This window comes from Cataglyphis hispanica, chromosome 8 (genome assembly GCF_021464435.1).
Source record: "Cataglyphis hispanica isolate Lineage 1 chromosome 8, ULB_Chis1_1.0, whole genome shotgun sequence".
NCBI lineage: Eukaryota > Metazoa > Arthropoda > Insecta > Hymenoptera > Formicidae > Cataglyphis > Cataglyphis hispanica.
Window position 1 is genome coordinate 2,798,149 of NC_065961.1, and position 15,387 is coordinate 2,813,535.

The following is a 15,387-nucleotide window of genomic DNA, read 5'->3' on the forward strand; positions in this document are numbered from 1 at the left end:
TTTCGGCGACATTCAAATTGTTTCGTTACGTCAAACTCTTTACATACATCGACTTTACAAACCTTTCCACGTGTCTTTACACGTCATTGTGACATATCGAAATTAATCTCATCATCATTATAACCTTGTCTGGTTTGCTAAACTCGAATGTGTTATACCGAGAAAATTGTAGTGATAACATTTGTCACGGATTGCGGAACTATACTTTATTAATATAGCATATAATTCCGCTTGACGAATGCCTCGATAAATACTTTTAACTTTCATTCAAAACAAGATTTGAGAGAAGACCGTGAGACTCTTTTTCCGTCGAATCTCTTAATATTAAATTCAAAACTCTATAAATCTCATTTTAATTTCCAGTATAAAAAATATGATTGAATTTCATACATAGCTGCTTAAAGTTGAATAAAGAATATAGAATGTAATCATTTCTTTAGATTTCGGCAATTTTTTTTCTTTATTCTAAAACGTACATAAATAAAATAAAACATCTTTTTATATATAGTAAAAAAATTTCAGAAAAAATGTTTAAAAAATTAACATTAACATTGTTGTACAGTAGACAACTTCCTCATTACGATTCTCATGAAATGATAACGAAATAAAGATATAGGCATATCTTCTCCATAGCCTATCGCCTTGCCAGTCGATTCCCACCTCCCCTCCCTTTCCCCGGAACATTTTCCGGATCGTTAAACATCGTGTCGAGCAAGCGTGTCGCTCGTTGACCCTCATGTTCCAAGGATGTCTCATGGAAATCGACTTCGACATCATAATTATGCGCGAAATAATTATGCGAGATAATTGTCATATCTCGCGGAACATCGCTGCTTTAAAACTTTCTTCGAAATTTCATGCGTCTTAATATAAAAATAATACGCCGATTATTAAGTAAATGAGATGAGAAATGTCATTTTGAATCTATGATGCACAGATTTTCTATATTTTTTTTTTTTTCGAAATTTTTCTTTCCTCTCGAAATATTACATTCCGTCGTTATCGTCGGTGAACGTAATTTCATGAAATCGAGCAAAGCTCTAAGGTAGCGAGTGTTCTCGGGAAAAAAAAAAAACACGTGCGAATGTAACTCGAGACGCGAGATTGCTGGATGAGAACTCCGCGATAACGAAACTAGACGAGAGTAGCGAAATTTTATCGTAGCTATGATCTCTATACTCACGTATAAAATTTATTTCTCTATTTCTCTATTTAATCTCATAAAGAAATTTATATTTTATTCTTCATATATTTAATATCTACTTTTGCAAACATTATTTTTATTCTAAGATTAAATACAATATTTTTTTAAAATATTGTTTATTCTATTTATATTTTTTTTTATTCTATTTATATTTTAACACACATATTTAATATTAATATTTTATTTTTTACATAAACTATAATTTCATCTAATAAATTAAAAATTCTATGAGAAAGAGCCAATAAATATAAAAAATGTATGTATACAAAATATATTTTTTTTATTGTGAGAGGAAGATTCAATTTATGTAATAATAAATTTTAATTTTTGTATGATAAGTACATAATATATAATAAATTTTTAACATTTTTAAACTATCTTTCTTTTATTTTATCATTGTTAAATTCCTATCGATGCGTTTTCATTCATTTCATTTCGCATAGAGTTATTATTCCCAATAACACAAATGTTTTGAAATTATTCTTCATTTCAAATGTCCTTTATACGAGTAGAGCGCGATGCGCATGAATCAAATGTATTGCAAAAGTCGATAACACATTTTATGTACCTGTATTCCGAGTATTTCATTACAGAGTCGAATTAATAATCGAAAGCAGAATGAAGCAATAATAAGATATAATAACCACTAATTATGATTAACATGCTCTTCTCGCAAGCGTGCAAGAATCCACGAGACAAACCAGCACGTGTATTGGAAAGAGTCTTTCGTATAAAAAAAGATTCTTACATCAAGTTCGTATATACCGAAAAGAGAACCGTGTACTCACCGGGATGACTCGTCGCTCACTCTCGCCCTCTCTCTCCCTCTCACGGCTCTTGTCGCACCGGTGTGGCTCCTCCGCTGTGAATCCGTCACTCTAAGATTACCGTCACACACCGCGTAATCACGCACCGCACGACTTTCGTTGAGGTGGACACGCACGCGAACAAAGTACGACGGAAAATTCACTCGCGTCCCTCTATCCGTCGCGAGTATCGCGCGGCCCGGGACTAGCGGCGTACTTCTCGCGAGATTGAGAGCGCGAACAATCACGATATATCTCGATACAAGCCTCGGGCCGTCATGCACTGACTGCCGGCACTCGGTCCGCTGTCAACGACCATCCCACTGCGCATCCCATCGTCGACTGCGCGCGCACCTTCACGTATTTCGAACGGACCCTACCCGACCGCTGTCGCGCGACGCTAGCGGGCTCTATCATTATACCGCGAAAGCAACAGTCAATTTCCTCACGCACGCATTTCTACGCATTTGATAAACACAGTTCAATAAATGTTCACGCACAAAAAACTAAATATTATTGTCGTGATATTAAAAAATAAAGATATATATATATATATATATAATTTTAAAAATATCTATTAATTGTCAGAATAAATATATTAATCTTATAAAAAATTAGTAAATTTTTGAATAAGTCTTATATTAAAATAGTACTATATTTTCAAAATTACATTATTATCTTAAACTGGAAATGTGTGCAATATATTAAATTTTCTATCTTGCACACCAAAATTTTGATTTCTTGATGATTCATAGGGTAAAAATGAAATTTTTATGATTTTTTCGGTCAATATACGATACCAATTTATCTAGTATACTAAATGATAATTATAATTTATTATTTACAGTAGAGACTCTCAAGAGTCTGTGTAGATTATTTTACTGATTGCTTTCGGTTAAAAATTATGAAAAACAAGCGGAAATATTGAAAATTTCAGCATCGTCTGTAAATACTAAATGCTATAAAGCGCACTTCTCTTTTTATGACTCGCCATTTTTGGCCGAAAATAAACTGTGTCTAGATTAGATGTGTTTAGATTCTTACTTGAGGATCTCTGGTTTCAGGACTCGCGGAACGATTCCTCGATAGATATTTGCATCCCCATAAATGCGGCCGAATAATTCCCTTTGCCGGTATCGTCGAATACAACGCGGTCGTCGACAATCCACCGACTGTAACGGATTTCCGAGACGACACGGAAACCATGTTTCAAAACGAGCGATTGACTGCGACCTGACGTGAAAATGCCACCGATCGCCGTTAAATTCAGTGTGGATGCGACTTGGACGCAAGCACTTAAGAGGGCGTCATCAACGCCCTTCTGTCGATAAGACGGATGAACGCATAGGATATGAAGTCGAAAGTACATGTCGCATTCAAGCTCTTTGTACGCGTCCGCTTGTTTTATTACAGCGCTTAATAAACTCATAATTTTCTCCAACGCCTTTCCCTCGAAATTCTAGATCAAAAATATCGAATATGAATTATATAGATATTTATTTTAATATAAATATAAATAATACTTATTTTATATATATATATATATATATATATATATATATATATATATATAAAATAAAATATATTTAATTATTAATGTAACACACAGCTCATAATGTTTATGTAAAATCTATTTATATAAGATAAAAAATAACAATATGTTAATTTTTGTTGATATTTTAGTTATGACGCATTTTTAAATGTCTCGGACGAACATTATTTCTTATTTATTTCAATTTTTTCTATAATAATAACACACGTACTTGCACTCGATTATACGTATCAGATTTTTCTGGATCACTGTTAATTCGCGTAATGGCGACTCCGACAACACGTCCCGATGCCAGACTGAGAGCTACCAAGCTGGTGGTGTCTTTCATCCATGTTTTTATAAAATCGAGATATGCAGTCACAGATTTCTCATCTTCCAGTAAAGACACCGTTTTGCACATAGGGTCTTCTCGAAAGAAATGATGCTGCACAGGAAATAATTTTCATTTTCGTAATATTCATGTGGGATTACTGGATATTTTTATTCTTTACAATGCTAATTGAATTAAATTATTGCTAAAGTGAGAGGAGCGATATTGAGCGAAATCTCGATCGCTAATCTATTTTATATTTTATTATTGCATTTCACATAAAATAGTGCATTTTTACAATCAAAGATAATTATTTTTTCTAATTTACTATTGGCAATGTAAATAATAGTCAAGTAAGATAAACGCGATTTTCTAACCGAAGAGTTTATTAAAAAATATTTTTGCAAAAGAAAAAAACAGAGGAAAAAATATGAAGCGGAAACGTTGTTAATTCGTTTATAATTTAAATAAAAAAATGTTTATTTTTTTTTTTTTTTCAAATTGTTCCGTTTGCGCTGCTAAACTTTTATCAGACGCAAAGCTTCTTCGTACTGCACTTCTTTGAGATCCTGTATTTTGCATGTTGCCGGTGAATCCCACTCTAAAGGCGCGTACATTCTTTCTTCCATCCCGGCTATAAATTTATCTTCTTCTTCTTCATCCATGACTATTTTTTATTTAATCTTAAAATATTTGATTTTGACTTTGATTTTGTAATAATAATTATTATTAACTGTGTGTGAGATGGCAGAAGATGTTATTAAATGTCAACTGAACAAATGTCTTCAAATGTCTTCTGTCAAGTTGCAATTTGAAGTGAGGAGAAATATTTTCAATCGTATTTATTTATTTTTTTTATTAAAAAATTAATAGTGAAATTATCATAGACATAGATATGCTATGCCTATGGAAATTACTAATTTTATGTATAAACATAGTATATTATATTATGATTTTATGTCTATAAACTGATAAATTACATAAAACATAATTTACAAATTGAAAGAATATTAGGAGTATTATCTCATGTGCTTAATCGATTATAAATCAATTATAAATCAATAGTACAAAATTAATTATTTAATTAAATTTACTTATATCGTATTTTTTTCTTTATAATAGGATTCTCTTTCTTTTATATTTATTTATTTATTTATGATTTTTAATGTTATGCGATTGCTCATCAGGATAAGTCACGGGTTGCATATTTAAAGAAATTATAACATTAAGTTTTGGAAACAGTGACTTTATTTTTTTTTTTTAATTTACTGGAATGTTTATAATTTCAAAAATAAATTCTCAAGAATGTCAAGATATGTACAAAAATAACAAATTTACGGGCATTTATGATTTACAATATACAGACTGAAATTCTATTCACTCAAGACTAACCAATTATAGACCCATACAATTTTCTTTTATTTTTGGCTATTGTGTGCTTATAATGTGTATACAATACATAGATTAATAAATGACAATAGAAACTTCCTATTTTAAAAAAAGAAAAAATTTCTTACAAACGTTTACAAAAAATATAATTAAAAAAAAATTCAATTCTAATTCAAAATTTTTTTATAAATGTAACATGAAAAAGAAAGAATTATAGATCCAAATCATATAATAAATTTTTTGTTAATTTACAAAATTTTTATTTTGGTAAATACTTTTTTAATATGTCGCTTGGATGAACATATGCTCGAAAATTGTTTTGTCTGTTTTGTTATCTGCTTGTCGTTTAACTATAATATCTATTTTTCTTTATTTTTACTTGTCAAGTTTAGACGCTCGTAAAACATTTTCTTTGAAAATCCTCACTTTGTATTGTCAGTCTACATAAGTATATATGAGTCATAAATTATGAGTATACAATCGCAGAAAATAAAAGAAAGGTTTGTCTACCTGTTATTTGTAAATAACCTTGAATGAACATTATTTCGGTCTTTGTACCGCAGTTTAAAATTTTTGATAAAGTTTCACGATACTTACAAATAAAAAATCGATATGAATATTTTATCTGCTATTTCAGAAAGGCTATTCATAAAGTATGCCTTTTTTTACATTGTCATTTTTGAGATATAGATAAAACATTTTTATTATAAAAAATAAATATAAGACATAAATATATTTGATTTCAATATGTACTTTTTTCATTTTTGTTCATGATTGAGAAATCGAGTACGCTCAGTGTTTGGAGACAGGCAACTATATATTACGATTACGAGCATGGTTCACCACGTGTATGAATCAGCTCTTCGTCGCCACGTCGCATAATCGCATGCTATTGCATACATGTGATATTGTATATTCGCAAATTATTATAAAAAATTTCACACATTTTATTTCGGTTTAAAAACCGTTTTATGGTATTAAGAATTGGCATAAAATTTTTGTTTAAACTATATATTCTGCTGTCTTTACGACTAAAAAAATTGTATAATTTATTTTGCATTAATTATAAATCATTAGCACAAGGTAAATTGCTCAGCTAATTGCACTGATTTTATATTTATGTTTAAAAAATATTTTCTCAACAATTCTTAAAAATTTTTTTTTATCTTCCATTAGAAAGTTTTTTTAGAAATATGGTAGGGGTGTTTTTGAAATATCTAGCGCTTGCGCAGACTACAATAATTGTTCCCCACTTTTTTCTTGCTAGAGTCTATCTGAGTGGGAATGCCAGATAGATATTAGCTTGCAGACTACATTCAGTCATTTAGGCTACATTCTGTTGCATTCTGTGTGTGTGTGTGTGTATGTGCTTGTGTGACACAAGTTGTTACCAAATATATTGTACTTTAATTTTTTATCGACACACGTGGTACTTCTTTCGACGAACAAAAATCAAGAAGAGAATAATAATATTTTAGACTGTGTTTCTTTTATTCTCTAAAAACATGGAGTTTAATCCAGAATTTACTTTGAAACAAGTAAATGTTAAATCGTATATTGAAAATTGCAAATTATTACAAAAAAGTTTATTATTACCTGGGAAATGTATGGAAATTAATTGTGGTAGTGGATACGCAACAAGATACTGTTTTCTGCCAAGACTTCAACCAGGATCGACAATAATAGGTAAGAATATAATACATTATAAAAGAATATATAACATTTTAAAGTAAATAATAAATAATATTTTAAAATAAAATCTTTTTCTAATATTATTATTATATATGATTTAAAGGTACCGATACTTCGAAAACCATGATCGAATACGCAAGAAAAAATTATAAAAACAATGACCAAATCGATTTTAAAGTTTTTGATATTCAGACAGAACATTTGCCCGAAGAATATATTGGCCAATTTGATCATATATTTTCATTTCCCACTGTGCATGCTCGTACTAATATTATGTAAGTATAAAATAAGTTTATATTTTGTGTGAGAAAAAAAATAAATTTTTTTGTTTGAAAACTGCTTTTTTCGATAATTTTTGTCAACATTTATGCAAAAAATTATTATAGAATAATAACATTTTAAATGCAAAAACGCTTTATGTCAATTGATTTCAATATTTTGTTAAATTGAGACTAAATTAAAGTATATCCATTCCATATATTTTATCCAGAAATATTATAGCATATGAAATTATAGCAACTTATAGCAATAATTATATATTTATTTTCTTTATTTGACAGTCAAGAGTTTGAGAATGTTTATGAAATGCTGAAACCTGGTGGAAGCTTTCATTTGTGTATTGTTACAATTCATGATGCATTCACGTTATATAGACGTATGATAAATCACCCAACTTTTGGATCATATTTTAAGGTATAAATATATCAGTTTTATTTTAGATATTATTTTACATGTTTCTATTACATATTTTTAATTACTATTATATTTACATGATATCTAAAGGAATACATCGCACCATTTCATTATTCTATCAATCCTCTGAGAGAAATAAGGCAACTGATTCAATTCTTCGGATTTTTAATTCGGTACTATCGTCCTACGTCATTAATGAAATATACTTCAGATTATCTTTTATGTAAGTACTTTTACTCTTAATCATACTTATATTGATTATAAATGATGGAAAAAATTAATTATAAACAAAATAAAGTTCTTTTTATTGAAACGATTTAATAATATGAGATAAAATATCAATATCAATAACTTAATTAACTTTTAATTTATTTATTTTATTTATTTAAAATAGTTTTATATATAAAAATTATTATTTATTTTGCAGCGTATATTTTCTCTGGTCTTTCATTTATGGACGACATGTCATCTAAACAGCAAAAAACAATCAAGAACGAACTTACACATCACTTTATGAATATAGAAAAAAGAGTTCAGCGTGTTCATCGTAATGTTCCAAATTTTAATGAAACCAATATCGATATGTATGATATGTTGGAGATTTACGCATGTAAACCACAAAGAAATTGATGATAATGGACATATTATATATATTGTATATGGAACTTATTTATTAATATTGTAACATGTATAAAATAATATGATTTGTATACCTAAACAATTTATTTTTAATAATTGTAATTTTAATAATTAAAGAGAATTGTAATATGTAAATAAAATTACATAAATTTCATTTTATGACTATTTTTTAATGGAAATTGAATATAAAATATATTATATAAGCATTGATTGAAGAGAAATTTATAAATGAATAACGTTATTAAGTTCAAGAATAATAAAAAATGTATTGTAGCAAAGTACTAGTTGCAAAAAAAAATTGTTTATTATATGCTTCTTATAATTATTGTTTTACAACGAGATTTCAGAATGAGAATAAAATACTTGCGTATTAAAATAATATAATTTTAAATTTCTCTTTTATCAGTTTTTTCATATTTTAACAATAACTATAATAATAGATATTACAATCTTGTTAAAAAAAATAATCAGTGCATTAAAAATGTAATAGTATTTAACTATGCCTAGTATTTTTTACAAATAGTTTAATAAAAAAAAATAAATGATATCCAAAAAGTACAAAACCGTAGATAAAAAGAAAAAAACAAGAAATTGAAAAATATTAAAGCCAGATACATATCGTAGTAAGAATCTACCTATAAGTTATAAGATAAAAAAAAAAAAAAACAAGAAATCAGCTAATCGGCGAGCATTGTATGTGAATCGCGACACGTCAGTGAAATTGCGCGAGTTTACGCTGACATTTGGCAGCAGCAGTCTACGCGTAAAATACATTGCATATAATTTTATTACAGCATCTTATTTATTATCGTTAAAGATTATAATAGTTATTCAGCGTATATTTTACATTATGAATTTTTTACTCTGAGTTACTAGAATTGTTAGATACTCAGCGCCGACAAGAAAAGACTCAGGAGTAAGTTGCTGATCAACAAGCTAATATGACGCCATACAAGAATGCGATAAAAAAGGCTTAAAAGCGATAAAGAAATGTTTAGAATTACATAGATTAATCTAGTTAAACGATGAGTTTTGCTTGCTTTAAGTTACATATTTAAAGAAATATTCTACCATTAAGTTGTGAAAATATTAATTTGATTTTTTTCGAATTTTCTTGAAAGTTTAAGACTTCAAAAGTAAATTCTTAAGAGTGCCACTACATGCACAAAAATATCGTACCTACAGGATTTTATGGTATGCAATCCGGAAAATCCGCTTATTCAAAGCTTACCTTTCTTTTATCCTTGACTATTGTTCTTTCATAAAGAACAATGGGTTAAATGACAATAAATGACAAATGTCTATTTTAAAAGAGAAAGTTTCTTACATTTAGTAAAATCTTGAACAAAGTATACAATTAAATAATAAAAACTATGAAGATTGAATGTGACAATCAGATTATAAGCAAAAATTTGCATCGAGCAAAACTTGAACAACACCACAGAAGTAATAACAGTTTTTTTTAAATAATTCAAGTAATATGATGATAAAAATTGTTTTTAACAAATTTTACAATTGTTTTTAACAAATTTTTACAAAATAGATATGGCATTCGATTGTCCACAATTTGTTCACATTTGTCCATAGAAAATTATTTTTTGTTTACCTTGCAAAAAAATTTGAAAAAAATAATAGAAATCGATACATTAAAATTGTAAAAATATTTCATTATGGCCTTAGGTTATAAAAATAAGGAGGAACAAAAAATTGAGAAATATTAACAATAGTAATCATAAGAAGATAAATCTTAATGCTTTCAAGTAGGCAAAAGATCGACTAATCTAGCAAGACTTTTATGTAAATATTAATGCAATATAAAAATTGCGAAAAGCGGAAAGTTTTATTTACAAATATATAATTATAGAAATTGACTTATTGTTAATCGCGGCTAGTCAGTGAGTAAGGGAGCCAAGAAGTAACAGGTCCAAAATAAAAACGATTTAAATGTTCATTATTGCATCAATCTTTTTAGAATAACTTTTTAAAATAATTATAAAAAATATTTTAAAGACTCTACTTTTAAAAAACGTTGTAATTTTTGAAAAATATTATTTGCAGTCTAGTTTTTACATCCAATTTTCTTGTTATTTTTTTTTGTTGTTGTAAGTATTGAATTATGGACAAAAAAAATTGACGGAGCACACACTGCCAATTCAAACAAAAGGAGGTACAAATTTAGAGATAAAGAGAAAAATTGCCCGATGATTGATAATCATTTAACTCATTTATGTCTATTTCTTTTGTATAGTATTCTGCTATGCATATTATTTTCAAAGAAAAATAGCAGAAGACAGAATGTCTCTTTTTTATTTCTATATGTCTATTGACTCATGTGTTTACCGAAATGCGCCTTATCTCTTCTTTCCGTTAATTCTTTCCGTTAATTTCTGATTTTTTTGCAATAACAGTCTGTCCAAATGTTTTTTTTTTTGTCTATGCACTATGACGCATGGGAGAAAACTCTTTTTTTTAAGTTAAGCACTTTCTATATTATTTGGCGACCTATATAGACCTGTACTATCTGCAATAAATATGCAGATAATAGTTGAAAATGAAGAAAGATATCTTGGTTTGTAGGCCATAAATGTCTATAAATTCGTTATTTTCGTGCGCGTGTTAAAATCAGATTTCAAAGCATAAATTTTTTAAATTATAATCATTTAAGAATATTAAAAAAAATAATATCAATGTTTATCAAAATTTTACATTAGAATTTTCTTAAATATGCAATCTATGACTTATAATGGCGATTGCAATTGCTTGATATTCACGTAATCATAAATTATATTTTACAAAAATTGAAATAATTATAACTTATTTTGAATCGACTCTAAATTAATGGCGCATAATCAACTATTTGGTTAACTGTATTGATTTCATATCTTTATAACGATTTCATATCATATCTTTTTTTAATAGATTAGAATGATTTAATAGAGTAGAAGAAGTTAGCGCGTGTATGATAGAAGAAATAGAGATATACATTATCTCTTTAGATTGTTTTGAAGAAAGTGAAGAAGATAGTTTGTTAGTAAATAAGTTACTTGTATATCACATGTGTACATATATATGTATCACATCATATTATTTGTACATATTACTACGCTAAGGTTTGTATTTATGTATATAATTATAACTCTGAGGAAATGTATATATTTTCCATTTATAACTGATTTTACAAAATTACATTTTTTATTTACTTTTTATTATTATCATGTTAATATGCATGTATATACAGCATGTGCCAAAGCATCTTAGACAACGCTCGTGAGCGGGTAGAGCACAGTGAACTGAACAGGAAAGTTCTTTATCATTTTTTTCTATAATGCTTAATAAAGGAATTATTATTAAGTAAAATCTAGCTAATCAGCGCCGACTTTTAGCCCGATGCATGTGAATAAGTCGCCTGGTAATGGTGTGCCGCTGCAACAGCAGAACATTCACACACACTACAAAGCGCGCGGCTCATCCAGCATCTTGTAGCTAAAAGTCAGAGCTGATTGGTCAGTTTTTACTCAATAGTAATTTCTTTATTAAGTGTTATAAAAGAAAATGGTAAAGGACTTTCTGTTCAATTTACTGTGCTCTACCCGCGCACTAGCGTTGTCTAGGGTGCTTTGGCACACCCTGTACACATATGTGATAGAAATTAAAGAATGTTAAATTTATCTGTGCTGCTAAAATTTCATTGATAGTGCAATATAAGCATATGTGACCAAACATGTTGGTAACAATAGATGTAACATGCCAAATAACTATATACAAAAATTTATGAAAATAAAATTTTCAATTTTACAGAGCAAATCTTTTTTATTTTAATTTGTAAATTAATTATTAATTTTAAATTTTAGAATATTAAATATATGTTTTGTGCGCAATGCTGCCAATGTCAAATTTATGAATCTCGAAATTAGATTTATTTACAACTTTCGGCGTAGCTGATCCATGCAATCCGTCTTTAAAAGTTATGGACTTTTAATAATAGATTCTTTATAAATTCTTTGTAAAGTCTCTTATTTGGAAAGATTTTCCTAGGGATTCGGTATAATTCCTAGGAGTCTAATATGTCTAAAATGTGACCTGCACACACACACACAATAGCTGTTTTTCGTTCGTTAGATGTTTGGTTGAGAGGGGATGAAAGATATAAGAGTATATATCTTTCGGATGGGGCATCCATTTCGTGCGTTGCTATTCATTCGTTAGTGCTAACACATTTAGGCTACATTGTAATATTCTGTAGCATACATATCCATATTTGATTACGCGTTATTATCGAAATATTATAGTATATCATATTTTAATTTTTTATCAACGTGCACTTGGCCGCGAACGAAAATCTAACAAGAAAATAATAATATTTTACTGTGTGTGACCTTTATTCTGTAAGACATGGATTTCAATAGAGAACAGACGATGAAAGAGGTAAATGTTAGTAGACTTACTGACAATTGGGATGTAATAAATGAAGGTGTATGGCCATCTGGAAAGTGCATGGACATTAATTGTGCTTTTGGATACACAACTAGATACTTTCTTCTACCGGAACTTCATAACAAAACGACAATAATAGGTAAGAATATAATAAATTGTAAAAGAATGTATAATAATGTATTGATATATTTTATATTAAATATTGAGCATGATTTGAAGGTACTGATAGTTCGAAAACAATGATCGAATATGCAAGAGGAAAATACAAAAATAATGAACGAATCGAATTTGATGTTCTTGATATCCAAACGAAAGAATTGCCTGCAGAATATATCGGTGAATTTGATCATATATTTTCATTTCCCACTGTGCATTCTCGTAATGATATCTTGTAAGTATAAATTAAATTTTTATTTTGTAAATTTTTATTTTGTAAACGAAGAAAAAAAGAGAGAAAGATAATCAATCTTATACATATTGTTCCACAGAAAACAACTTTAAGTAAATAATATTTTTATATACTTCTTTTGAACATTTTTTGCTGCTTTTTTTGATATATTTTAGCCAATATTTATGCAAAAAAATTATAATAAAATATTAATATTTTATAGGCAAAAATGCTTTATGATATTTGGTTTTGGTATTTTATTAAAATATAATTAGATTAAAAAAAATAAAATGTTTAAAAATATTCTGCATACACAATTTTAGCAATTAATTATACTTCTTTTCTTTATTTAACAGACAAGAGTTTGAAAATGTTTTTAAGATGCTCAAACCTGGTGGAAAGTTTCATCTATCTATGGTAACATCTCATGATGCGTTTACACTATATGGACATATGGTGAATCATCCAATTTTCGGCTCATATTTTGAGGTACACATTTTAGATATTGTTTTATATGTATCATTATTTTCAAATCTATTTTATATTATTTATTCCATATTTCTAATTACTATTCTTATATTTACATGTATAAAGAAATATACTACACCATTTAGTCATCCTGAAAGAGAAATAAAGCGAGCACTTCAACGTATCGGATTTAGCATACACTACTGCCGTCCTATACTAAATATGAAATATAAAACAGACTATCTTATACGTAAGTAACTGTTATTCTTATACATTTGCATATATACATCGATCAGAAATGTTTGAATTTTGTAGAAAAAAAATCAAATTTAATTTAAAAGAATCATTTTATCATCATAAATTATATCAATAATTTAATTTTCTCTTTCTGTCTTATTTCTTTTGACTTTTTTTATTTATTTTATTTTACTTTTTTTTTATAATACATAATTATACTTGGAAATTATTATTTATTTTGACAGCGTATATTATTTCCGGTCTTCCCTTCGTAAACGAGATGTCATCTGAGGAACAAGAGCAGCTCAAAAATGAGCTTACAAGTTCGTATAATAAAATAGAAAAAAGAGTCGATAGTGTTTCTAATGAACCAAATGTTGACGAATCTAACTATCGTGATATATATGATTTATTGCAACTTTCTGCTTTTAAAACTCGAAGAGATTGATGATAACTGTTTAAATATATTATTTACATTACACAAAAAATTTACTTATGTATTAGTATTCTATATAACATGTAGAAATAAGTCATTATTAAAAATCATTGATTGCATTAAGATAATATTTTAGTGTAAAATTTTAAAAAGGATTAATTTGGTTTTTTGTATTTTTTAATGTTTATGACTTTTAAACTTTTAAGAATAGTTTTATCGAAATATTTACCGAAATATAAAAAATCTACAGACATTTACAAAATTCTGTTTAACTTACGATTAGTCGATTTATATCAACTATTTCCAACTAAAAATCAACACATTTGTTTTTAATTTTGACTTTTGTTTGTCTATAGCATATATGTATAGATTAACAAATGACAATGAGAAATGCCTATTTTAAAAGAAAATGTTTTTTTACAAACATGTTTAGTATTAAGCGAAATATATACATATAAAAATTATATTTATAAAAAATCTATTAGATAAGTAGCAAATTGTGCACTAAATAAAAAGTGAATATGACAATTAGATTATAAGCAAAAATTTGCCTCGAACAATATATCCGATTCGAGCAATAAAAATTTATATGTCAAAACAAAAGCACACAATTTATAAATTATAAATAAAACTGTAAAACAAAATTTTTAATTAGAAATAAATTTATTGTGAAAATTACAGCGCACATACGTACATGTACATGTACGCCCATCTACAGAAGCGTTTAGTGCAAAAGTTTGTGCGTGTATATATGTGTGTGCCTGATTATTACTGCACACAACACACATGTATACAGTATACAACAAATGTATACAGATAAAGTATTAATTAATATACAGTAACTAAATAACATTTATAATATATTTGTTGTTGATAAATAAATTAATAATAAGATTGTAATAATTAAATCTTTTCTAAAAACAAATAATCTTATTCAAAAAGATGAAAAAAATCTCCAAGATTTTAATCTTTATTTTGTAAAAATATTTATATTTTTTATAGAATACTTCTTTTAAATTTTTAAAATATTTCTTCGAATATTTCTTTTCAATCTTTCTTTAGCTTTCCTAGCAAGATTTTTTAAAAAGGTCCGATACATTTTCCAGCAATGTCTACTACCTGCGCTGCATATACACGAC

General features: G+C 27.6%; 3 protein-coding genes across 3 annotated transcripts in view; 1 reads left to right on the forward strand and 2 right to left on the reverse strand.

The window, feature by feature from the left end:
• The window catches only part of LOC126851379 (amyloid beta A4 precursor protein-binding family B member 1-interacting protein), a 116,188-nt gene extending 113,841 nt beyond the window's left edge, over positions 1-2,347 (reverse strand). The window contains exon 1 of the mRNA XM_050595288.1: positions 1,993-2,347. The gene's annotated coding sequence lies outside the window, so the exon portion shown is untranslated. The remainder of the gene's footprint in view (positions 1-1,992) is intronic.
• A 97-nt stretch (positions 2,348-2,444) lies between these two features.
• On the reverse strand, positions 2,445-6,033 carry LOC126851627 (uncharacterized). The gene is made up of 5 exons (XM_050595776.1): positions 6,015-6,033; positions 4,397-4,527; positions 3,774-3,986; positions 3,055-3,469; positions 2,445-2,469 (listed from the first exon to the last, which is right to left on the reverse strand). The coding sequence occupies exons 1-4, from the start codon at positions 6,031-6,033 to the stop codon at positions 3,071-3,073; spliced, it is 762 nt and encodes a 253-aa protein (XP_050451733.1). The 3' UTR covers positions 2,445-2,469; positions 3,055-3,070.
• Positions 6,034-12,483: 6,450 nt separating this feature from the next.
• Positions 12,484-14,288, forward strand: LOC126851430 (juvenile hormone acid O-methyltransferase-like). The gene is made up of 5 exons (XM_050595399.1): positions 12,484-12,858; positions 12,939-13,110; positions 13,464-13,596; positions 13,702-13,825; positions 14,058-14,288. The coding sequence occupies exons 1-5, from the start codon at positions 12,678-12,680 to the stop codon at positions 14,258-14,260; spliced, it is 813 nt and encodes a 270-aa protein (XP_050451356.1). The 5' UTR covers positions 12,484-12,677; the 3' UTR covers positions 14,261-14,288.
• The last annotated feature ends 1,099 nt before the right edge of the window (positions 14,289-15,387 follow it).

Excerpts from the sequence above, each read along its gene's own strand:
- LOC126851430 (XM_050595399.1), top strand. The coding sequence starts at position 12,678 with ATGGATTTCAATAGAGAACAGACGATGAAAGAGGTAAATGTTAGTAGA. Across the intron at positions 12,859-12,938 it reads TAACAAAACGACAATAATAG|GTACTGATAGTTCGAAAACA; the intron begins GTAAGAATATAA and ends CATGATTTGAAG. Across the intron at positions 13,111-13,463 it reads CATTCTCGTAATGATATCTT|ACAAGAGTTTGAAAATGTTT; the intron begins GTAAGTATAAAT and ends TTTATTTAACAG.
- LOC126851627 (XM_050595776.1), bottom strand. Across the intron at positions 3,987-4,396 it reads AAGCTTTGCGTCTGATAAAA|CATCATTTCTTTCGAGAAGA; the intron begins GTTTAGCAGCGC and ends TTTCCTGTGCAG. Across the intron at positions 3,470-3,773 it reads ATACGTATAATCGAGTGCAA|AATTTCGAGGGAAAGGCGTT; the intron begins GTACGTGTGTTA and ends TTTTTGATCTAG.